The 24610-nt window shown below is 37.3% G+C and overlaps 1 protein-coding gene across 4 annotated transcripts in view; it reads left to right on the top strand.

Moving 5' to 3' along the window:
• RERE (arginine-glutamic acid dipeptide repeats) overlaps nt 1–24610 on the top strand; it is a 397225-nt gene that overhangs the window by 237024 nt on the left and 135591 nt on the right. For 3 of the 4 annotated variants that reach the window (XM_063107115.1, XM_063107114.1, XM_063107116.1), the window contains one exon: nt 1445–1549. In XM_063107115.1, coding sequence (XP_062963185.1) covers nt 1445–1549 — 105 coding nt within the window. Of the gene's footprint in view, nt 1–1444; nt 1550–13376; nt 13566–24610 lie in introns of those variants that run through there. The other variant, XM_063107117.1, reaches the window with a different exon arrangement.

Here is a 24610-nt window from a genome sequence, read left to right as displayed (position 1 = left end):
ATGGTAGCTATTAGTCACATGTGCCTATTTACATTTACATTAATTAAGATTAAATAAAATTTAAAATTCAGTTCTTCCCAGTTGTATCAGCCACATGTGAAGTGCTTAGAAACTCTGGATTGTTTTCCAATCTGTAGTTACCAAAGGAACTTAATTAGTCAACAGCATTGATACCTAATTTTAAAAATGGAGTTGGTCTGAGCCAGTCTTAGTCTCTGCTTATTACTGAGGCTTTAGTCACAGGTCTTTTAGCCCTGGAGGGAAAGGAGAACTTTGCCTTTAACTTCTTGGAAGGAAGTGAATGAACGTACCCGTGTTGATACCCCTCAGCCAGTCTCTGTTCCTAAGACTGTGGTCATTAGCTGGTGTGTATGTTGTTAACGTGCACACTTATGGAGTCCTTTTTATAGCAGATAGCCTGTTCAAGCAGGGGGAGGCCACATCTTGGAAGCATGGTGCAGGTGCTGTTGATGTGAAATGGACGTTCTGGTCCTTCAACTCCAGGTGATCTGATTGTAGCCTTTGGCTTCCACTTGACATTAAAGTAAACTTCTATGACCACTGAGGGAGTTGGAGTTTTTAAAACCTCCTAGCCTCCTTGGGAACCCTGCGGGGGGGGGTGGGGGGTGAGAGAGAGGTGAGAGATCGGTGCATGGTATAATGTTTCTGGCATTTAAATTGGACACTTGGTGCATGGAAACATTGCTTAAGTAGTTCTGTGGTATTGTAGAATTTTCAGCTACAAGATGATGGAGGAAGCTGGATGCTTTACTGCTCTTTATTGCAATATTTCTATGGGAAAGTGATTTCTAACTTATAGTCATTTATTATTACCTAAAAATTAGGGAACTGTTTATTTGTATACTGGAGCCCATCTTTATAAAAAAAAATTAAAATTTCTCGAAGTTTTAATTTCCAAGTAAGTTTATTTCTTGCACATTAAAGAGGAAAAATATTTATTGGCTAGAAGCTTGTATTCCAAAGAAATGTCAAGTATTATCTGTTGTAGCTTTAAGAGTTATACTTTCTGCCTATCATAATGTAACAAAAAGAAAAGACCCATTTTGCTTTGATGACTTAGAAAGGCTTTAGACTGAATTTTTCCTAAATATTTTCACTATGATTTTAATTTTTCTCCCTTCATTTCTAGTTTGTTTAATATCCTTTTATTACAGTCCTACCTCCAGTTTATGGTTTAATTAAGTTTACTTTTATTACTAAAATGGCGAAATAAAAGCAGTTAAGTCACAAAGTTGTATATTGAAACAGTCATGAAACAAAAACTGAACAGATAATCAAATAGAGAATTTGTAGCTGTATTCTGCATGTACCATGGATTTAGCTGTGTGCTTTCTCTACCCCCTTACCCCTTTGGTAGTATTTTGGTTTAGAAAGTAATTGAGGGCATTACTAATGTATTTTTTGTTACTATTTTCCCCCCCAGAGGGAAGTGTAACATCTCCCATTTTTCTGACATATTTGCTGCTAGAGAATTTAAAGCCCGAGTGGATTCGTTTTTCTACATATTAGGCTACAACCCTGAGACAAGGTAAGTGAGTCATTTGTGCCCACTCAATGAGAACTTTTTTCCTTTTCTCACAAGTGTGTGTGTTTGTGTGTATGTGTGTTTACATATCTGGACATACAGTAGTAAGATACAAAAAATGACTCCAAAATATCATAATAAGCTTTGTTGGGAGGAGTTGTAATTAATGTCTTTGGCATCCAAAGAAGCTCGTTGTTTGCTCTATACTTTTTGTCGGGTCCGCCGCCAGCCGACCTGAACAGCCCTTGCCTCGCTATCAGTCTCTCCTTTGGTGTTCCTTCTGGTGGGCGAGCGAATTGCCCGGATTCCTCTTTCCCTCCAGTCCCTGTTGGAAGGAGACGGGGGAAGAGAGCTGCGAAGAGAGGTGAGCACAGCCTCTGGCCCCAACCAGCCCTAAAGGACACTCAGAGGCGGCGGGGGGGGGGGGGGGGGGGGGGGGGTTCTGTCCAGCAGTTCCGTTTATTATCACACAAGCACTTGCTTTTAAAGGCAAATGGGGAAGGGAGGTTTTTACATCCTCCAGTCAGCTTAAGGGTTAGGAGAGCATGCATCCTGTCTCAATGCCTAGCTATTGCAATCACGCAGTGTTCATGAGTGCGGAAGTGCGTATTTGGCCAATAAGGGCTAAGGCAAGGTTCCCGCAGACACTCCCACCCTACTTCTCCCTGCCATCTTAGGCTGCCACGTTAATACGCCCTTGTGGGCCCATAATGGCGCTGCTTGTAATGTCACTTAAGGTGGCATTAGTTTTTAAGGCCCGACAACTTTTATTAAGGAAAAGAAATGTGAGAAAATTTGGGTTTAGAGAGGGTGTGTTAAAGACATAATTTTAGCTGATCTGTGTTTTGTAGATTATTTCCCTGATGTACATTCTGTCAATCCTTTTATGATACCATATTGAAAAAGACTAGGTCATTTTGGAAAGTGTGTTGGTTACTCATTCATTTTGTTCACTCTTGGTAATAAAACCCCAGGAATACTCACTAAATATCTTTAGTAAGTTTACTAGTATGAGATGGACACATCTAGTTCTCAACCATCTTGGTAAGATCCATGTAAGAGTTAGAATTATTATTATTATTTTTTAAATGAAAAGCAATAGGCTTAAAATAATTTAACGGAAACAGTTCTTTTTGTCTGTAATAGATTCTAGTTTAACATAGCACATGGAAGAATTTTTATGAGTGATAAGACTACATGTTCCATTAAAAACAGGAATGTTAGCAGATGATCAGGTAATCTATGCTCAGGATACCTGAGAAATCTCTACAAATTGTACAGATTGAGAAAGACAAGGTGCTTGGCTTGTGGAAGTCAGTGAAAGAACTACATTAAGTAGTTCTACATTAGAACTACATTAAGTAATTGCAAAATGGATGTTGTTTTAGTGAAACCGTTTTTTTCTGAGAAGACATATGTAAAATTGAGAATGTTGTTGGGATAGTCAATCTAGAGTTGGTAAAGGGAACATGTTTTTTGTTTTGCTTGTATTAGGCTGCATAAAGCTCTGTTGGAGCATATATATTAATGTGTCTGTTTCTCTCTTCCTCTCGATACTAGATGTTCTAGATACCACATAACAGCTGTAGGAGTTGTAGTATAATGCTCTTTTTTTTGCTTACCTCTAAGAGTACCTTTTTTTCTTTAGAAAACAGTGAAGTGTGGGCCGAGCCCGTGGCGCACTCAGGAGAGTGCGGTGCTGGGAGCGCGGCAACACTCCCGCCGCGGGTTCGGATCGTATATAGGAATGGCCGGTGCACTCACTGGCTGAGTGCCGGTCACGAAAAAGACAAAAAAAAAAAAAGAAAGAAAGAAAATAGTGAAGTGTGAGCTTTTCTTTTTCAAAAGTGTGCCATGTTCTAATAATAAAAAAGCTGGTCAATGGTAGTATTTCAAAAGCATCTTATATTTTGAAATGTTTATTTCACATATGCATTTATTGACCGCCCTTTCATATCTTTCTGTTTCCCAGGTGAAGTGTGGAATGCTTGAACTTGGATTTCTGTATGCATACAAAGGAGTCAGATATAATTTCAGTGATACCATGTTTATTTAACCACTTGATAAATAGTTGTTGTACTGCACAAGTTAGATTGTGTTAGTGAATTGACTAAAATAGCTTTTTTTGTCTTTTAAATCTTCCACTCTCAGGTTTGTAGCAACCAACCAAATTTATTTTTTACTGGTTTTATTTATACATCTGTTTTTGCTGAATGGTTATTAAAAGTAATATGTAACTTACCCTACTATGAGCTAGAGAGTCACACAAGTTCCTTTCTTATTTTTCATTGTGTGGTGTTTACAGTCATTCAGGGTGATACTTCCCATCATTTTTTGTTTTAAAATATGTATTAGATATGTAGTAGGAGGATATTATTTGTCTCTCTATCGATGAAAAGGAACATCACAATGACGGGACGATAGCAGCCCGTTTACAAGATCTCATCCTGAATCTCTTCGTTTAGTCCCTTGACCTTTCTGGTTTTCATTTGTTCACTTCAACACTTGTGTTCCCTATGTCCACCTTGTGCTAGGCATTTTTTAAGTGCTTGAGGGTTGTTGGATGAATTGAATTGAACAAATATTTGAATGCCTATTTATAAGTAAAATTCGAGGCAGATCTCAAACATCTCACAGTTAAAATATAGAGGCCCTTGTTAAAATTTGTGACAGTGGAGCCGGTGTGGCCTATTGCCTTGGCTTCCTGGTATCACCCTGAACACTGCTTTATGTCTCTGGAGTTCAGGGTTAGGTATTTAGTTCCCATAGCTGCTCAGATGATCAAAAGAATATGTGATTTAACGGAGTATCTGCAAAATGAAATAAAACGAGGTATGCCTGCATAGAAAAACTGTTTCCTTTGCCTGGATTATGTGCAACCTGATTCTTAAAATACCTCTAAGAGGCAGAATTCTACCTCTGTGTTTGTCTTTCAAGTTTGTGAGGGGTGAGGCTGCATGATGAACTGATCTGGTGTAGTTTTCCCCCCATCTTAATGAGTGGGACTAGTACATAGTCGTGGCTATATAGTGTGGTATGACGACTCTTAGTAAGTACCCTGAGTTATTTAGGTAAATACAAATTAATGTGGAGAGGAAATATCAAATTGTTTTTCTAATTGTGTAATGATCTTGGGAGATATTGCGTATATCAGTATGACAGGGGAGCTAAGGAATAGTGATTCTGTGACTCCAAACTTTGATGGTTGTTACTCTTCCCTTAAGTAATGTAGGAACTTGAAATGAGCAGTTGAAACTGAACTTTAAGATGGAATTGCTTATTTCTCAGAGCAAATTTTATGATAGTATTTAAAAATTGATTCGTGTAATTTTCCATAATTTAATTAGCATATTGGTCAGCACTGAAAGTTTGGAATTTTTTTAACATTTTATTTCATAGTTCCTTTTAAAACCCCAGTGTTCAGGTACTTTAAAATTTTTCTTCTACCCTCATCATTATATTTCTGAATCTCTTCAATTCTGAAATCTGAAAGCCCTGCAAATCTAACATGTTATGCTAAGTTTGGTGCCAAAACTCATTTGGTTTCCAAACCTTCTCTGAAGTGATATGAGGCTATTTATATTCTTAATTTTGTCACTTTGTGTGAATTTGTACAAATTTTACTATAAAAATACTAATGTGATAGAGTATGGGTTTTTGCTCAGACACTGCTGGCATGTTATATACTATATGATATATTCACTATAGTACTGAAATCTAAAAAATTCTGAATTCTGAAAAACCTCTGACCCTAAGGATCTTAGATAAGATATTGTGTTTTGTATTGGTGCTAGCCATGACATTTAAGGAACACAACTTAATTGAGCAAAAATTTGGGGGACAAATGTTTCTACCCAAGTAGGAATATGGCTACAGGGGACTGAGAAATGAAAGAGCCTTGAACCTAAGCTGGCCTAACTTTGAATCCTTAGGAAATTGGGCTTTGCTTTTGGAGGGTTTTTTGTTTTTGTTTTTTTTTTTTTTAACATTTCTACATTCAGTGAGCATTCGCTTTTGCTTATATGTGCAAGATTAATCCCCAGTTGATTTCTGTGGTCAGCATTCTCAGCAAAATAATGTCATTTTGTCTGAAGGGTCTGGCCAAAATCCCTCATATACATTTAACCACAACACCAGTGTCCTTGGTTGAACAAAAATAGATTGGGCTTGTGAAAAGAGATGAGCATAGCAATGTAGTTGTATACATCTCTTTACTGTCCTCAGTTACTTTTTCATATGTCCAGTACCTCATGCCATTTTATCTGACTGCTTGCTTGATCCTTGTATTGAGACTGGCCACGTGAAGAGATCTCCCCTCTCAGATCTGGGCAGCCTGGTTTCTAATTCCATGCTGCCCCTGTTAGGGTAAGGCGTGTACTCCCTGGACTCTGTTTCCATATCAATAAAATGGAGATTGTAAAAGCTACCATGCAGGTAACTTTTGTAAATTGTCAGATTTTTTTTGTTGTTTCTCGGGAATTGCAAAAGTAATTACAAGTTTTCTTTTAAAGACAAGGTTGAAAAAATCAACTTTTTTTTTTTTTTTTTTTTTTAACCCTGTGAAGTGTTAAATTCAAAAGCAAAACATTAACTACTTCTCAAGATGTCATGATTCTACCAGGTAGATGTTACCTGTCTGTTTGATCATGCTGACATAGAAGTCTGAGCACTGTGGATTCTTGACTCTGCTTTGAATGTTGATTACAAAATTTTTTGCAAATATACAACATTTGCTAAGAATTTGTTGACCATAATGAAATGCACTCAACAATACCTAATGAGTAAATAAGTGGCATTTTTGTGAAGTATTATATTTCTACAGTCAGAATGTTTCAGCAAAACGTCCGAGAGAACCAAAATGGAAAAAAAAATTTTTTATTGGGAAATAGATTTGGGTTTTTTTTAAGTAGCAAATGAACCTATCCTTTATAGCAGTTAAGTTTTGCTGGATTCTGTACCATTCTACATCTTCCCGTCTCCTCACCTCTAGCATTCCAGCCATTGGGCCTTAACGTTTTTTACTATATTCCTGACCCCTTCTTGGTCTCTACATTCCATTCCTGGGAAAGGGTCTCCTTTCTTTCCTGCCTCAGGCCAGACAGGAACTAATGGTGAATGGAGTCCCAGTAAGAACAAAAGATATGATAAGTGGCCATTTGAGAGGAGATGGCTTTATCCTCTTAATGATTAAGCATCAATTTTCCCCTTGCCAAATGAAGGGTTTATTAGACTCCTAAAGTGCGTCTTGAGACAGCCTAGAAAACCTATTATTTAAAATGTAGCGTTTTGAGGCTGGACAGTTAGCTCAGTTGGTTAAAGTGTTGTAACACTGCGGTTAAGAGTTCAGATCCCCTTACCAGCTAGCCGCCAAAACAAATACAAAAAATGTAGCCTTCTATATCAGTGGTCATTGATCTCTCTTTCTCTCTCTCAAATAATATTTTTGGGGTGGGGATGGGGGGCATTTGGCCAGTGCAGGGATCTGAACCTGTGACCCTGGTGTTATAAGGCTGTGCTCTAACCAACTGAGATAAACGACTAGCCCTAAATTAATATCTTATACTAGTGTCAGCAATCTCCTCAGAGGCTTTGTCTGCACCATGAAAACACTTAATTATATTCTTGGTTTTCTGTTTCTTGAACACAAGTCTTCTCTTGCTAATCATATGGAAAACAAGTTGAGGGCTCAGATCTGGTCTTCTCATATCTCATCCATGGGAGAGTGTCCATGATCACCTGCGATCTGTGCTCTTCTTCTCTTCACACTGCCTCCCTGCTACCCCCCACCCATTTACCTTCTAGGATGGAATTTTATAGCAGTGTTGAGGCTTAAAGTATTACTGTCATTATATTTAGTAGCAATCATAACTTGAGGCATTTGAAAGGACTATATTTTATCTCTCCCAGACTGACAGTGACAATAATGTTAATATGAGAGGTCTTCTAAAAGTTCATGGAAGAATTCATATTGTCTTTTAATTCTATTTTTCCACAAACTTCGAATTACCCTCATAGTAATAGTGACAGTGAACTCCAGTTACAGCCCTGTGTGCCAGTCACTGCTCTGAGTATTTTACTTTCTTAATACATTTTATAACAGTGTAAACCTTACAGAACAGTTGCAAGTATAGTAGATGTTTTTGAACTGAACCATTTGAAAGTGTGTTGTCACCATGAGGCTTTGTCATACTCCAGTACTTTGTGCATTTCTTATGAATAAGAATATTTTCTTATATAACCACAGTATAGCCCTCAAAATAAGGAAATTATTAATGAAATATTATTACCATGGAATTCTGAGACTCCACTCAAGTTTTGCCAGTTTCCCCAATAGAGACCTTTACAGCACAAAGATCCTGTTTAGCATTATGGGTTTAGTTGTCATGTCTGTTTAGTCTCCTTCAATCTGGAACAGTTTCCCAGTCTTTCCTTGACTTCATGTCCCTGGTACTTTTGGAAATTGTAGTGTGATTACTTTGTATACTGTTTCTCAGTTTGTATTTATGATGTTCTCTTATTTTTATACTTAGATCATGTATCTTTGACAGAGATATCATAGAAGTGGTGTGTTCTTTTTTCTGTGTCCTATCAGGTGGTACACAATTCTTATTTGTCCCATTGCTCTTAACGTTCACTTTGATCAATTGAATAAGGTGGTGTCGCCAGGTTTTGCCATTGTAAAGTTTCTTTTTTTCCTTTTGTAACTTGTGACCATTTTGTGGGAGGTTGCTTTGAGACTATGTAGATATCTTCTTGATCAGACTTTCAATTTATTCATTTATTTAGATCAGGATGGGTGGACTAATGGCTTCCTGTTTTATTTAATTGTTTGTAATCTGTTACTGTCATAATGCCTTTTGAGGTCACATTGTCCCAGACTTTGGAGAATGGTATTTAGAAAGCTCAATCTGGTGCTAGGTGTGCCTCTTGCTCTCGTCCTGTTTGCCACTGCTCTCAGGCTTCTGAGCAAAAAGAGCTGGGGTGGGGGAGGGGGCGGAGAGAACCTCACACATGAGGCAGCGTTTATGTCTGTGCTCCTCTGTCTGTGTGCATATCAATGGGTTCACGCAAAATTCTTCGATCTGAATTTAGTACCACTAGTTTCGCTCTTCTTCCTTATTTGTAATACTCTTCTTTAACAGTGAGAACCCTAATTTCATTACCTTTCATATTGTCACTTCAAGTTTCCTATCACTTACTCTGCTTTCTCCCACACATGGAAGGGCTTTGACACTCCACACCTTTCCCTTCCCTTCTCTTTCTGTGGCTGTTGTCCATGCATATGTTTTTGGTTTAAAATAATCTGTATGTCAAAACTGTGATCACTTCAATGTCTTCCTCTTCCTGCTTGGACTTCAACATTTTGTGCTGTGGTAGCCTCCCTACCTACATACCCTCCTGACCCAGCTTAGGCTCTGAAACCACATGCTGGGCTGCCATCCACATGGACACTCTCCTTACCCTGTTGCCTCTTTGATTCCTCATGCTAGTCCCCATCCTCCATCTGTTTTTAGTAAGGTGACCCCTTATAACGTCTTTAGGACTAAATTGTCAAGAAGAGAAGGTGAGGGTAGGGGAAAAGCTGTGTAATCTTGCTGAACTCTCATAATAATCTACTGAGTTTGATACTGTTATTATTTCAGTTTTGAAGATAAGGAATGTTAGGTTGAGAGAAGTCCAGTCATTTGCTTATAATCACACAGTAAGCAGGGGCCAGGGCCAGAGTTCAAGCTTTGGGCTAAGTTTAGAGTACAAAGCTGTTTCACCTATTATGCATAAATATGCAAGAAAATCAAAAAATCAAACTCGGGGCATTCAAACCAGATTTTAAGAGATTTAAAACCAGGCTTTAGTAGATACAGCATTGGACATTTCTGAATGTGACCTCAAGGAATCAAACTTGTAATGCCATCTATTTAAGGGGTATAGGATGACAACTATACCATGTAGTTGCTTACTCTGTGCTCGATCCTTTGATTTATTTAATCTCCAAAGAAGCTCACTGGGTTAGTATTATCTTTATTTCACAAATGAGGGAATTTATATATTATACTAAAAAACTGCCTAAGGCAGGCAGTACAGGGGACTCTCAGCCTATTTGACTCCAAAGATTGTGTTCTTAACTTCTGTGATTGCATCATAGATTGATTCATATACAACTTAATATTCTTCTGGCTGTGTTGGAAAATAACTTAATTTTTCTAGTGAGAAAAATAAAATTTGCTCACTAGAGAATAACTCGACAAATGCAAAAGATGAAGAAGCAAACTGAAATAATTCATAATTCTATAACCCATATTTTATTTTTTCCTTAAATATCTGTGTATACATATAGGTGTATATAAATATATTAAGATAATAATTTAAAAATTATTTACATACAATATACATATAATCATGTATTTCATTAGTTAATCTTCTATTATGAACATAATACCATGTCGTTTAAAGTTTTACAAAGATATTTTTACTGACCATCTAGCATACCATCATTTGGAAGTCTTATTAAGTTATATATTCTTATATTGTTGGGCATTTATGGTTTGACCTATATTTGGTTATTCTAAATAACACTGGGACCATTTTTTTCCAACATAAGTCTTTATACTTCAGCTGAAAAGTTGACAATTCTTTATTTCAATTAATTTGGATTTTAGACATTTCAAAATTCACTTCTGTTTTAGTGAAGTCCCTTTTCCAGTCACATAGCATGTGGTCTTTGTGTAGCTTTTAAGCAGTTAGAGCTGGATGTAAATGTTTTCTTGTTTGCTTTTCATCTACCATCACATTTGAATTCTCAGAAACATTTACCTTAGATGGTACATGTTAGAGACAGTTGAAAGTACATGTATATTTGGAAATAAAGCCTACTGAAGTTAAAAGAACTTTAATAAATAAGTACAAAACCAGATTTGATAATTGCATAAACCTTTTGTCTGAAAACATTTACAGATATTGAATAAAATATAACAAAACTTTTAAATGTAAAGCTGAGCTCTAAAGAATTAAGAGAAAATGAAAATCAGAGTAGTAAGCTCTTGATGAAGTTGAGTTGGGTCTGTTGATGGTCTGCTTGACAAGTCGTCTTTGCTTTTAGTATCCACCTGGTACAGGAGATGAGGCCTTGATCTCAAGGTGGTAAGGTGTTGGAACTGAGAGCCCTGTAAAAAGTTGGTATTATCATTTCCCAACCCAGAGGGAAGTGGCAGGGAATCCTGTTTGTTTGGGATAAGAACTCTGGGCCCCCGAAATATGAGAACTCCAGGATGAGAAGTTATTGTAAAAAGTGGTCTCATGCTCTTGAACCTGGCAGAAGCACATGTATAATTTTCAATGAGGGACACACCATCATTGAAGAACTCTGTAAGATGTCTCCAGATAAAATATCCTTGAATGCTGAGCTCATAGTCAAAATTTACAAAATATTGGAAGAAACCATGTGATATGCACTATTGTCAGATAAAACAAAACAGCAAGATATACACCCAAGAACTTCAAATACTAGAAGTTTCAGAAAGAGACTATGTGAAAGACTTAAACTAAATATCACTTTTCTTTCTCTTTCATGTAAGTCAAGTTTGAAAGGAAAGCAGCACCTAAGATGTGCTGCTGCTTAGGGGTGACAGGAGAAGGGATGTCTGTCCAAGTGGCTTGCAAAAGTCAACTGTGAGGTGCCAGTGCCAAGAAAGACAGTGAAGAGGATGTTGAAATAGGCTGGCATCACTACTGGTGATGGTCATCCAGTATGACGGAGAAAAGGCCATTGGATTTTGGTAACTTGCCCTTAGTGTCACCCAGGGTATCTAGTGGGACCAAAATTATAATCCACGTTTCTGGACTTGCTGTTAAAATAACCATTTTCATACTGTGTTCCTTGTAACAGTTTCCATGGTTTTCCAGAATAATGATGAATTTATTAAATTATTTTTGTTAATTTCTCCAAGTGAACATTTTCCATGAGAATGGGTTCGGTAATTTGTATTTTGTTTTCAAATGTGCCCTTTTGAGAGGAAATATTTTGTTGGTCATATTCATGTTATTTGACTGCTAGGTTTTAATTCCATTGCTTTTGTTTTTAGGAAGTATTTTTTTCTAGACTGTTTCTAGTCATCATAATTCTGGGAACATGTCATCCTACCAAAGGGAAAACATTCTTCCAACAAATAGATACTTGTTCCATGTGTTGGGTCAAAAGGAAAACTTATTTAAGTGTACGTGGCATTTCTTGTATTTTTTAAATTACATTTTCAGCAGGATAAGAGTTTATTGTTTTATAGTTTCAGAGTTTAGTTTATTTCATAGCATAAGCAGGAGTATTATGGAAATGGAATTGATTTTGCATTTACTGTAGGAATCTTGAGGACAACTGAGTATTCTTTTAAATAGGTTTTAATTTCTTGACACACTCTTACATTTTGGGAAATGGGATTGGCACTGTCCCTTTTAACTCTAGCTTGTCCTTTATAATTTTGGAGAGGTTCATGGTCTTCCTTTTCTTTTTCCTTTTTCCTCGTAACTAAGAATTATCTCTTAGTCTACAGGTGGAAACTAAGCCTATACATCCAGAACTAGGGTTTCTTATACAGCAGACAACCTGGTTTGCCTTTTGTTGGAGGTAGAGTTTGGGGGAGAGGGCATAAAATGTTTGTAAGATCTTGGCTGGTACCATAGGCAATATGACTACTGTAGAATGCTCAATATAATGGGGAGGGGTGGCCTTGCTTACATGGTTTTAGAAATGTTTTCTGATTAAACCTTAATGAATTTAGCTTTATGAGTAATGTTATAAGGATTTGCCTTAGAGTTTTTTTATTTTTTTATTTTTATTTTATTTTTTTATTGTCTTTTTCATGACCGGCACTCAGCCAGTGAGTGCACCGGCCATTCCTATATAGGATCCGAACCCGCGGCGGGAGCGTTGCTGCACTCCCAGCGCCGCTGCGCTCCCAGCGCCACACTCTCCCGAGTGCACCACGGGCTCGGCCCTGCCTTAGAGTTTTGAATCAGGGAACTTCAAATGAGATTTTGGGATATTCAGGTGTTTGTGTTTGTTCTTTGAACTCTTGGTTTGAACCTTTCCTGCCTTTCTAATTGTTAGAAGTACATTTTTCAAGCTAGACCTGATTTGGCTAGTATTACTTTAGGAAATGTTTTAATTTATTATTTGGGGGATGTTAGTGCTTCTTTTCTAAGTATTAAGCTCTTTTCATAAAATACAGTATTCTTTAGCTACCCTGCTTGTGATACTATCTAAAGTGTGTCTGTACCTATGTGACGATGCCAAGCTCTCCATAGCTTTACCTGGATTGTTCGTTTTGTCAGTTTCTGAATGTTTAGTCTTCAAGAAGAAATTTGCAGTTGCTTCTCTTAAGTAGCTACTGCTATGTTTTTAAATGTGCTGCAATATTTCTCTTAAATAATCTTACATATAGTTACTCATATCTGTGTCTTTTGACTCTATTCTTTCTTGGAGATCTTGCTATTTTAAACCACCATTTATGTAAAAACAACAAGAACAACAACAAAAACAAATCAAAACTTGCTGTTGTCTTGACAGAGTAGGGCATTTAGCCAAAGCCTCTCCACAGCTTGGCTTGCTGAGTTTTGCCGAGTTTCCTGGCGTTGGCTGTCTCAGATCCCCTTTGTAAGGCCCCACTTCCCTGCACACTAGCTTGGTGTGCAGGGAGAAGCTGCAGAGTCTGTTGGCTGGGCTTTATTTACGGAAACAGCAGGGTTGAGATTGATTGCCTTGTCGAGAGACAGTGTGTGGATGAGGGAGGGTCACAGCACATGCTCAGTCCTGTCAATGTGAGGGGAAGTTTCTGCGTTCTACGTGAAGGCTTAGGTCATAGCACAAGCTCAGTGAAAGCTCTGTGAGGTCTCTCAGACTGCATGTTCCTCCATTTTGAGTTGTTAGAGTAGAAAAGGGCAGAGTTTTAGCAGTAAGTAGAGATTCAGGAATCCAGCTAGACTCACCAGAGCTTCTGTTAGTCATGGATGATCCATTCAGCCCCTGCAGGTAGGCTGTCTTCGTCCGTCCTCACTGAAACAGTGATGGTTTTTGCTGCTCTTTCTCACCTCTGAAGATGTTTATGAATCATTTCATCATTCATAGTGCATGTTCCTGAGAGCCTTTAATTCACCCTGGCTAGTGGTATTGCGAAGCGTGAAATCAAAGCTAGGAGGGGTCTCCCCAGAGGTGCATTAAGCAAATGTAGAATGTTACGCCTTGTGGGTCCCTGTGTCCCTGTCCTCTTCCCTTTTCCCTCACCTCTTCCTCTTTTGGCATAATTTTAACCTGATTTGTGCTGGGTGCATGCTGCCAAGCTTGTTTGCCATCGAGACCTGCAGAACAAGCCTATAGGCTGTCCCCCGGCCGTGTGGCTGGTAGGGAATGCCTGGGCCTGAGAGCAGCTCTGTTTGGATGTTTTAGGAAGGGTGGTAGGTGGGCAGCTATTGGTTGCTTTGAAGGTGGGTGGAACTTGTTTTGATTGAGAGCCTGTTTGCTAGAGCAAATTATAATTCTTGTGATCTTTTTCTGAAGTCTGACATGTGCAGGGAGCAGTTGTGAATTATGGTTGCAATGATATCACCTTAATATGGATTTTTTTAGAATTGAAAGGTTATGTCACATCAATTTCTACTGTGTCTGTTGCTTCAAAAGGAAGCAAATCCTTTTTCCTTTTGGAGCTTACAGAAGATTTCTGGGTAAAGGGGAAATTTTCTGTGCAATTAAAAAAAAATGTATGTACTGACATTTGTTTAGAAGTTGATTTTCCAGGTATTTTGTTAGTTTATTTGTTGTATATTTGTTTTATAATAGATAGTGTTTGTTGTATGTGTGTATTTTGTGGTGTGACTTGTGAATTCTTCAGGAGGGGAGTGAAGAGAACAGTTGGTGCCTGAGAAGTTAGTGGCATTGACGAGGCCACGTTTTGTGCCCCCTGCTTGATGGCTGGACACTAGTCTTTTCCACCCAGAGGAAGTGGTGCTTTTTGTGTGCCCTGTTTGCAGAGAAGGCTCAGACAGATGGCTCTCATCATGGTTGACTTAGGGAGCTGGCCAGAATAAGCAGATTTAGGACAAGTTGAATTCTTATCCAAGCAAATATTAAGCAAAGTTTTTGAATTATGTTAGTTGCTCCTTGTTGTTGCTTCTCCCCTTTTTTCTTCTGATAAAGCTTATAAAAAATTTTTGAGATGACACCTATTTTGTGCATTTGTGAGGATGGAAGAAAGCATACAATGTAGAAGAATGTGCAACTAAAAAACCCTCACGGGAGTGAGAAGGGATTTACTGTGTATTGATGCAAGGAGAGAATTTGTGTAAGCCCTTAGTTGTATGATATGAAAATGGAGCTTTGTATGGCCAGTTCTTGTCAGAGGAGGCCCCTCATCTTGGTGGAAAGTTTCTAGCGCTAGTGAATTCTAGTCACTGAAAATATTACTCAAGGATAGTCTTCTTGCAGATTTAATTTTGGGATTGTGACTAAGGAGATGAATTGTAGAGGGATACTTTAGAGTTAGTGTGTTTATTATTATTTTTATGATCTATTTTTCCATTCATGTGAGGGCTCTCTTCCCATGATGATATTTATTTGAACATTGCATGTGGGAGATTTGGACAGGTACTCACTTTTTCCCTTATCCTGTAGTATTGCTTCTGGAACTTGTGTTAGAAGCACCATTTGTTCTTCCTTTCTGCTTTTCTCTTTTAATAAAATTTATCCTTTCTGTAGACTGGACAGTTGTGGGGAACTGGACACTGCAGCACTTTCTAGTCATGCACATGCAGGTCCGTGCAGGACTTATGTTTCAGACTTGAGGAGAAAACTCATTGAGTCAGGAGAATACTGCCTTTCTGTTCTAGGATCTTTACCTCTTTGTAAACTTCCTTTGAATTTAGCAAATAAAATGTGAACAGAAAGCTGTACTCATAGCTGAATCAGCTCTGGCTCAGGTTCTTCCCACTTGAGGTGGCCTGGTTGGGCCTAGTACAAATCTGCGTTTATGGAGCTTGCATGCAGCCACCTATTTTGATGGTGAAGACTTGTGGTTACTGTGATCTGTGGTATCCCTCTGCTGTTAAGAGTTGAATCATTCTATATTTCAAATCCAGTGAAGTAAGGCTCTAGAGCTATTTCTTGTGTGGTATGTGTTTGTTCCATATTTTCCTGTCTCAGGAAAATATTTTTGGAATTTTATTTGCTGACCAACATCTCGTGCTTTAGGGCTTCTGTGCTTGTCTGGTGGTGGTGGTGGAGGTGAGGAACAGCACATGGGAAGTTATTCTCTTTGTTGGTGAAGTCGTCTAGGGTCTGTGTAGCTTGAACATTAAAAAGATGCTAGTTAGTTTCTTTTGGCTTATTGTTTTCCTCCTGTTGTACTTTGGAGTCTCAGGAAGTGTTGAGGAATATAAAAAAGTATATGTTTCAAAAGAACATAAAAGTTCACAAAATTATTCTTTTTAGCTTTTCTTGTCATTATAGTAGAATGTTGAATCAGAATCTGAGGTTGAGTATGACATTTAAAATGTTTCTCTGTAAACACTAGCTTTGCAGAGTCCGTTTTTGGTAGAAAAGTGGAGTGAATTTGGTTGAGTTTAACTGGCACTTCCTTTTCAGTCTGCTCCTAACATAGCTCTGCTTTTCACCACTTCCTTGATGTGTCTAGTGTGTTAACTTACAGATTGAAAGACTCTGGTACACCTGAGACCTGATGTTTCCCTTTCTTTGTTGTTCTCCAGTTGTTCTGTGTTACTGATCTTTTCTCCTTCTGAATTCATTTCTACTTTTCATTTTACTTTTTGGTCATTACCAAACTGAGTTTTCTTTCCACCAGAGAGGAGTTTGTTCTGATGCTATGAAACAAATGTCTGACAGGATGAGAAAGGAGGTAGAAATATTGGATAAAGGAAGATTTGAAATGATGTGTGCGTTCATGAGTCCTGCCCTAAATAAGTACAGATAATGGATAACCATTTGTATTGAACAGTTCTGATGTGGGTGGATACAGGTGCTTGAATACATGTTTAAAACAAATCTGTAAGAAAACTAATTTTCTCATGTTGTATACTCTATGAAACTTTGAGTCTAAAGTAAAACAGTCCATTTTAATTCAACTGGGATAATTAGAGATTATTTCTATCAAAGTTTTTTGAACTACACATTTATTTGCAGTTATTTGACATTAAGCTTCTGGGGCAGGGACCATGTATGTTCTTATAGTCTTAGTTCCCAGTAGAGTGCCTGACAAATGGGTCTTTAGCATAAATATGTTGAATAAATGAATGACATCTGTGGTACGAGAAAAGGCTAGATTTGGAGCCAGATAGGGTGGTTCAAATTCTACCAAATAAGTGACATTGGATGAGCTCCTTCCCTCTTCTGACCCTCAATTTTCTCATGGTTTGAATGGAGATGTTTTCCTCATAGGTGTTGTAAAGATTAGATGAAAACAATGTGAAAGTGCTTGGCACGTAGTTGCTTAGTACATTATTGTATTAATTCAAAGGCCAAGTCTACATCTTTATTTTTTATGGCCAACCTTTTCAACTAAGGTGATGTCAGGGATTACTTTAGGAATTATGGTAATTAAATTAGAAACCAGTATGTTTAACCACCATTTACTGGTTTACTTTCTTCTTATTCTGTTTGGGTTATTGCCTTTAGAAGAAAAAAAAATGCTCTGTTCTGTATCTTGTGACATGTGGTGTGTTCAGCGTTAGACATTGTTTTCTTCTTACCACTTTTTCCAATATAGTTAACGTGTGTGTGTATATTAATGCCTGTTTACCTTTTCCTCTCATACTCACACCACTATACTGAAGAAGGATAAGGTGATGGTTATGTTTTTTATAACATTTCCCAGAGACTTCCCAGTGGGAACAAAGAGACCTTTAGACATGTGTTGTAGACATGCTTATTTGGTCCAAGGTCCCTTTTTTTTCCTGGGGATGCTCCATTCAGGAATATTATGTAGTTTGATCTCAATATGCACAGAAAGCCAACATCATCTTTGGTCAGGAAATCAGCTTAATCTTCAAAGTTGGCTGCTTTATAAATTGTTTTCAATCATGGTAGGATTTTTTTTTTTTTGGATTTTCTATAGCTTCATATATGTGTACATGCAGCTTTGTTAGGCTGTGGTCCTTAAAGCTGTTTCCATCTTTGCAGCAGGCGATTACAATAAAGCCCACGAGGACCATGAGGTAGGATGGAGTTATATGTCATTGCCAAGTACACTGTGTTACTACATAAACAGAGAAAGAGAAGACAGATAAGACATTTAGACAATGGAGCAAGGTCATTGTAGTACTTTGAAACTAGTTTTTCTCATTTGTTTAATTTCTTTAACCTATTTCTTCTGATATGACACATACACACATTGTGTGTGAAAGCCACATTTACTGCATTTTATTATCTGCATGAAATTGTTATTACTCCTCATCCAGTGCCTAATTCCTAGTTCTGGACACCGAGTTATATTTTAGGAGAACCTTGTGGGAGAGCTACTTCTTTGGCCTGGAATCCTCTTCTGTAATTAACTCACAGTGACCCCTCAGAAGAATACTTTTATTTCTTCAGGCCCTGGCTTCTATTAAGGTAAAAAATTGGATCAGATGGCTTTCCATCAGAAAAAGTTTAGAATTTTATGATTCCAGATTTTGTGTAAGTTCCTGTGTATAATTTTGGAACATTAGCTCTTTCTGTTGTTGACTGATTTTTTTTTTTTTCCAGTGAATGCTGAATTTTGTTTCAGCTAGGCAGTTTATCAAGCCTTTTTTTCAGTTAATTTTGCTTGGAGGGCTGGCCTTCTGTTACTGGTGACTTAACTATCCTAATTTTGACAAACAGAGCCCTTAGATGCTTTCTATGGCTAAACAATAGTTGAGTTAGAATATGGAGTCATTTATTCTTTCAAAATATATTGAAAACCAGTGGGCTCAGGGATATCATGGTGAAGTAAAAATAAACTTGGTCCTACTACCCACATGGTGCTGTCAGTCTAGAGGGCAAGACAGCCGTTGAAAAAAATAACTACACAAAATAAATATAAAATCATGGTTGTGATAGGAGCCGAAGGAGAGGAACATAGTGCTGTGAGGACTCATAATAGAGGGATTAGCTTTCATTCTCACTTTTGCCAGCACTTAGAACTAATAATAGTAATGAACTCCGTGCAACAGGCACTGTGCCTAGTTCTTTCCATAGATCATCTTTCATTTTTATAACAACCTTGCAAAGTAGCTATTATGAACTTTGTTTTACAGATGAAGACACTAAGGGCACAGAGAGATTGAATCGTGTCCTCAGTATCACAATTAGAGCCAGCAAAACCTTGGTACTGAAATTTTAATCCAGATTCATTTGACTATGAAGTCTGCTTTTTCCCTGCACCTGAGCATCTAGGTGCAGGTATATATGACAACTTCCCTCTCTCAGTAGTGAGATGCCACAGTCGTTGGACATCTTAATAGGATGCACAGTGACTTTATGCAGATGTAGGGAAATTTTTCTCCATCTTAAAATGAATGGGAATATACAAGGGGACTTAAAAAAATTTGTGGAAGAATATTATTAAAAGATAAATGAGTCCGTAATCTTTTTGAACTACCCTCATATTTTGGAATAGAATACAATATTTGCATGGGTTTTTAAGATACTGCATCAGGCTTTAAAGAAATTTTAGACTTGTTAAAGACTGCTTTGGAAGCATGTGTTTATGCTGGAGAGACTTGAGAAACCCTGCATGTTGTCCTACTCTTCCTTCCTGTCATCCTTGTTTTCACTCCTGCCCCACAATTCATCTAAAAAGAAGTGATTCTGATAACTTGCCTTTTGGTTTTCTTAAAATTTACTGTATTTTGTTTGGGACCCGCAGACTTTTTCTGTGGTCACTTTCTAAGTGTGCTAGTAAGTAGAGTTTCTGGAGTCATCTTTTTCTTGACATGACCTCAAGAGAAAGAAGACTCTAGAAACTCTACTTACGAGCACCCTTAGAAAGTCTTTTTGCTGAACACCCTATAGAAAAGATAGGAATTATCTACTGTCTGATATTTATGACCTGAAGGACAGGAAAAAGGAAGATTGCCCAGAGATCTCATTCATACATGACACCAGTCACAGGACACAGGTCTGACTTGAGAGTTATGAGGCCCAGCTACTTGGGAATGGGCCACAGGCCACACTGCTGTTACGTCCCCAGGCTTGAGGAAGGGTCAGTTCTGGGTTATGATGGGAAGTCATGCCAGCTCCCTGTAAAAGGCCTTGATTCTACCAGCTCTTGCTCTTAGTTGCTTTATGTCAGTGCTGTCTGTTCATGTCTTCTCTCCGCACTCATGTCCTTGTCTCTCCTCTTCCCTGTAGACTCAAGTCCTACTCTTCAGCAGTCACTATGATTGTGGAGAGATATTTGGGCATCTTGAGTGAATGTTCACAGACTGTTACCTCCCTGCACCTTTCCCACTCTTCAGGATGAAAAAGTGACTGTGTCATGTTCTTGGGCAATCCCCATGTCTGGGCAGGCTCCTGCATCCAGCTGACATGCTCTTCTCAAGGAGCCTTCTATGCATCTGGCCTTTTCATCTCCTTTGCAAAGATGCTTCTCCCTTTTTGATATTCAGTTGCAGGCTCCCTGCTCCTTTCTGTCCATTCCCTGTTTACTTCTTAGACTAAAACGTTTCCATGGTAACAGGTTACTTTTCAAAGGGAACATCTTGTCATTTTATTTAATCCACTGCAGCTGAAGAGGACTGAAATATTAAGTTGTAGTTGCTATGGATACTGCTTTGTTACATTGGTTTCTTTTGTATCAGATTTCATATACAATGAATTTATTTTTTTTTATACTCAAGGAATAAACACAATAGCTTACCATTATTGTTGCAATTTGGCTTCTGGGACTATTTTTTCATATTCTAAAGCAAAGGTTTGTAGAATAATGGGGGCTGAACCTCAGCTTTTTTGAAAAACGTGTTATTTACATTAGTTACACAGAAAAATTCATCCTTTGGCTGAGGAGGATTGTGACAGTTCTTAATATTTTTTTTTGGTAGTATGCTTCATAGTATAAGGATGTCGTCAAAATGATGACCGCACAGCAGAGATCCTTAGTAAACCTAGGGAAGAAAGAAATAATGTGACTTGGAGTTAATTCCCTGAACTTTATTGCTCATGAGCTGTGCATTCTTTAGTAACTCATTCAGCTGTCTATGGTATATATTGGAGGAATCTAATGGTCATCTAATCAGCTTTTTTAATGTCTGGCTTTTCTTATTTCCAGTCTGTCTGTAGTACATCCCTCAGCTAACCTCTTCCTTTGACTTTTTTAAAACTTGAAAATTTTGGATTCACAGGAAGTTGCAAAGATTCTACCGAGTGGTATTATCTTATGTAACTGTAGTACAGTATCAAACTTGGAAATTGGCATTAGTACATTGTGCATGTAGAGTTCTGTGCCACTTTATCACATGTGTAGCTTTGCGTAACCCCACCACAATCAAGATACAGAACTATTGCATCACTGCAAAGATCTCCCCAGTGCTACCCTTTATAGTCATACCTGCTCCCGCTCTCTCATTCCTCACCATCCCTGATACCTGGCAACCACTAATCTATTCTCCATTTCTATAATTTTGTCATTTCTAGTATGTTGTATAACTTGGCCTTTACATAATAAATTGACTTTCATATAATAAAATACGTTCTGTATTATATATAAAATATGTTGCATAAAAATTTATGTCGTAGATTTTCTCTTTCAACATGATTTTCAAACTTTTAAAGAACACTCTGATTATTTTGTTTTGCTTGGATGTTTGAAATGAACATAAAACTGAAATAGGAAAGAGGATATAGATTCTCATACTTTTGTTTATGATTAATTGTATAATTTTGGTTCAGCAACTTAATCACTCTGCCATAGGGGAGCGTAATTGGGAGTTCTGACTTTGGAATCAGCTAAACTTAAGTTTGAATCCGGTTTGTCCACTTGTTAGCTGTATAATCCTGGGCAGCTACATAACATCTTTTAGGTTCAGGTTATAATAGCACTTATCTTATAGGATTGTTCTTAATATTTGATATGAAAGTAAACAAAAATTGCTTAGCTTACACTGCGTGGTACATAGTAAATGTTCAATGTATATGTTAGTTGCTTTATTAGTGTTACAATTAGTATTTTTATTATCTACAAAATAGAGATATTGCCACATAGAATTGTCATGAGAATAATAAAATAATGTATACCAGGCATAGAAAGCACTTAGTAAGTAATAGTAGTAGTATTATTTTGCTTGTATTTATCATATAACTAATATACCTGGATTTAATATAAACTGGATTTAAGCTAATGTACATGAAAATGCCGAGGCAGAAATAAAGGGGGGCGTGTGTGTGTGTTTGTCTGTCTTGCATTATCCTGGGATATGACTCCAATCTTTGGTTTCTTATTTCATACAGTAGTATCTGACTTGGCTAGGATTTATACTGCCCTTGGTCTGGATTTTCCTCCTTTTTTTTGGGTGCTGTCTGGTAGGAGGATCTAAACCCTTGAACTTGAGGTTAGAACACTGCGCTCTAACGAACTGAGCTAATCAGCCAGCCTTGGACTTTCCTTCTTAAATTGATGACCATTCTGGCTTTGCTCTGACCTACTGTGTTAATTAAGCAGCATTGTACATCCAAGTGGGAACCTCTTCTGTAGCTATGTTTTGAATACAGGATAGAGTGAGATCTGAATTTCTGTGAATATCAGTACTGATGCCTTTGTTAGTACTAAAACATGATCTAAATGAAATTATACCTAAAAATGAGATAATACTATAGAGCACCTAGAACAGATAATAAGTGCTCAAATGTTAGCTACTGTTGTTATTAATCGAAGGATAAACCTGGCATCTTCTTCTAGATTAGGGCCCTTTTGAATTTTAGCATTCAGCACTTTCTAAGGTTCAGAATGTGTCATAATCAGCACTTCTAAAGGCATGGTTTATGAACCTCCATTATTAATTTTATCAAATCCCAATCCTTGCCTTCCTGTCTTTTTTCTTTATGAAGAAATAGGAAGTGACATACAAGTCTTCTGCTGCTTACCAGAGGATGATAATTGTCTTGTCCTGCACTGAGAAGACCTTGTGTGGTTGTTTGAGTCACTTTAGTTAGAAGCTGAACTAGCCATTTTTTTCAGAGTACCATTTCTATTTGAAAGGACAACTGGCAGACATTTTCTTGAAAATGAGTGAAGTGACCCTGTCATTTCAAGGAAAACAAGTGATAGTATTTGACAATGCCAAGATTTGAACTTTCAAGTAAAAATTAGAATTTTGAAAAAGTTGTATCCACTACCCTGAGCCTGACAGCTTGTCTACATCTACACTTAAGGCTTTTCTTATGAGATGAATGATGATATTAATGAATGTGATTTTTTAAAAATATTGTATATAGTGAACTGTGTCCATATTTGGAAGATCTGCAAACCTTAGTAAACCAATATTTTCCATATAACTAATGCATGACATTACAAAATCATATCTGAGTAGAATCACAGGGTAGGACAGATCAATGGATTTTAATGTAACAAAGTTACATTAAAAGATTATTGATAAAATTTAAGATTCACATTGTGCACAAACCTTTAAGAAACTATCGCTTGTTGAGTTTTGGTCTAGTATCAAAAAGGCTATTAAAACGTTCTTCCCTTCTCCAACTACGTAGCTGTGTGAGGATTTTTCTTCATCTACTTTAACCCAAACAGCATATTACAGCAGATTGAATATAAAAGCAGATAGAATCTAGCTGTCTTCTAATAAGTCAGATGTTAACAAGATTTGTAATAAACATAAAACAAGGTCTTTATTTTCACTAAGTATTTTTGTTTAAATACTATTACTGTTTGGGTGGGAAGGGCAGCTGGCCGATCGGGGGATCCAAATCCTTGACCTTGGTGTTACAAGGTGGTGTTCTAACCAACTGAGCAACTGGCCAGCCCTAAATACAATTACTTTTTATAAGTATATGTTATACAGGTTGCTATGTAATGGGCTTATTGCTTTTTTAAAATTAATAAATAAATATCTTCAAATTTCTCAAAAACACAAGTTCGTTGGGGTACTCAGTAATTTAAAGAGTGTAAAAGGGTCCTGAAACCTAAAAGTTTGAGAACTGTCATGTTAAATAAGAGGAAAAATGTAGTAATTTCATCATGTGGTGATTAATGGTGTTTCCTATAAACTGTTCTGATATTGATTTCTGGTGATTTTTGTCAAGTTTTACATCTTAGTAGTCTAGAAATATTCATGCATTCAGGAAATTTTAATTTGTCCTAAAGGCATAGATAATGACCAGAGAATACTGTATTAGATTCGGGCGGACACAAAAGATGAATTAAGTCTCAGTTTCTGTACTCCAGAATGTACCATCCCAGAGTGGGTAGAGGTAGGAAATGTCCAAATTAGTCAGCGTGGAGTGTCATTTTCTTATAGTAAGGTATGAACCGCAAAAGCTGCAGCAACAGGGAGTGCCATTCAGTTAAGGGGCAGGATTGTGACTGTGCCATTGATTCTAGATACAGCTGCATGCTGGCTATTTCCCACCAGTCTTACTTCTAGTTTTTTATCTTTAGTTTATATTCTGACAGTTTTTCTGTCAGATTCATCCAGTTTACTCTGTTGGGCTGTAATGTGTTCTATCCCTTTACATCTTGGACCTAAAAAGTATTTCTACCATTTACTCTGTGTTCTGTAGTTTCTAGATGTGGTAGTCTAATGCCATTGTCTGCACTTTGGATCCTAATCCTGCTAAAAAATAACTTTGTTTTGTATCTCTTGCTATGAAACCCTGATATTTAAAAGTTGCATATGATTTTAAAATACTTTTGCTGTAAAGGGTGGTTTTTAAATAAGATTTCAAGAAGGTTCTTTGTTTTATTTTTATTTTATGTTTTGTAACCTACTTATTTTATTAGTACTCTTTTAATTTAAATTTGAAAGAAAGAAACAATTTCTAGTTTAGTCTCTTAAGACACCCTACCACATTTTTGTTGGTTTCACTTGTGTTATTATTTG

This window comes from Cynocephalus volans, chromosome 8 (genome assembly GCF_027409185.1).
Source record: "Cynocephalus volans isolate mCynVol1 chromosome 8, mCynVol1.pri, whole genome shotgun sequence".
Taxonomy (NCBI): domain Eukaryota; kingdom Metazoa; phylum Chordata; class Mammalia; order Dermoptera; family Cynocephalidae; genus Cynocephalus; species Cynocephalus volans.
The sequence above is the reverse complement of the archived record's forward strand: the minus strand, read 5'-3'. Positions and strand labels throughout refer to the sequence as shown.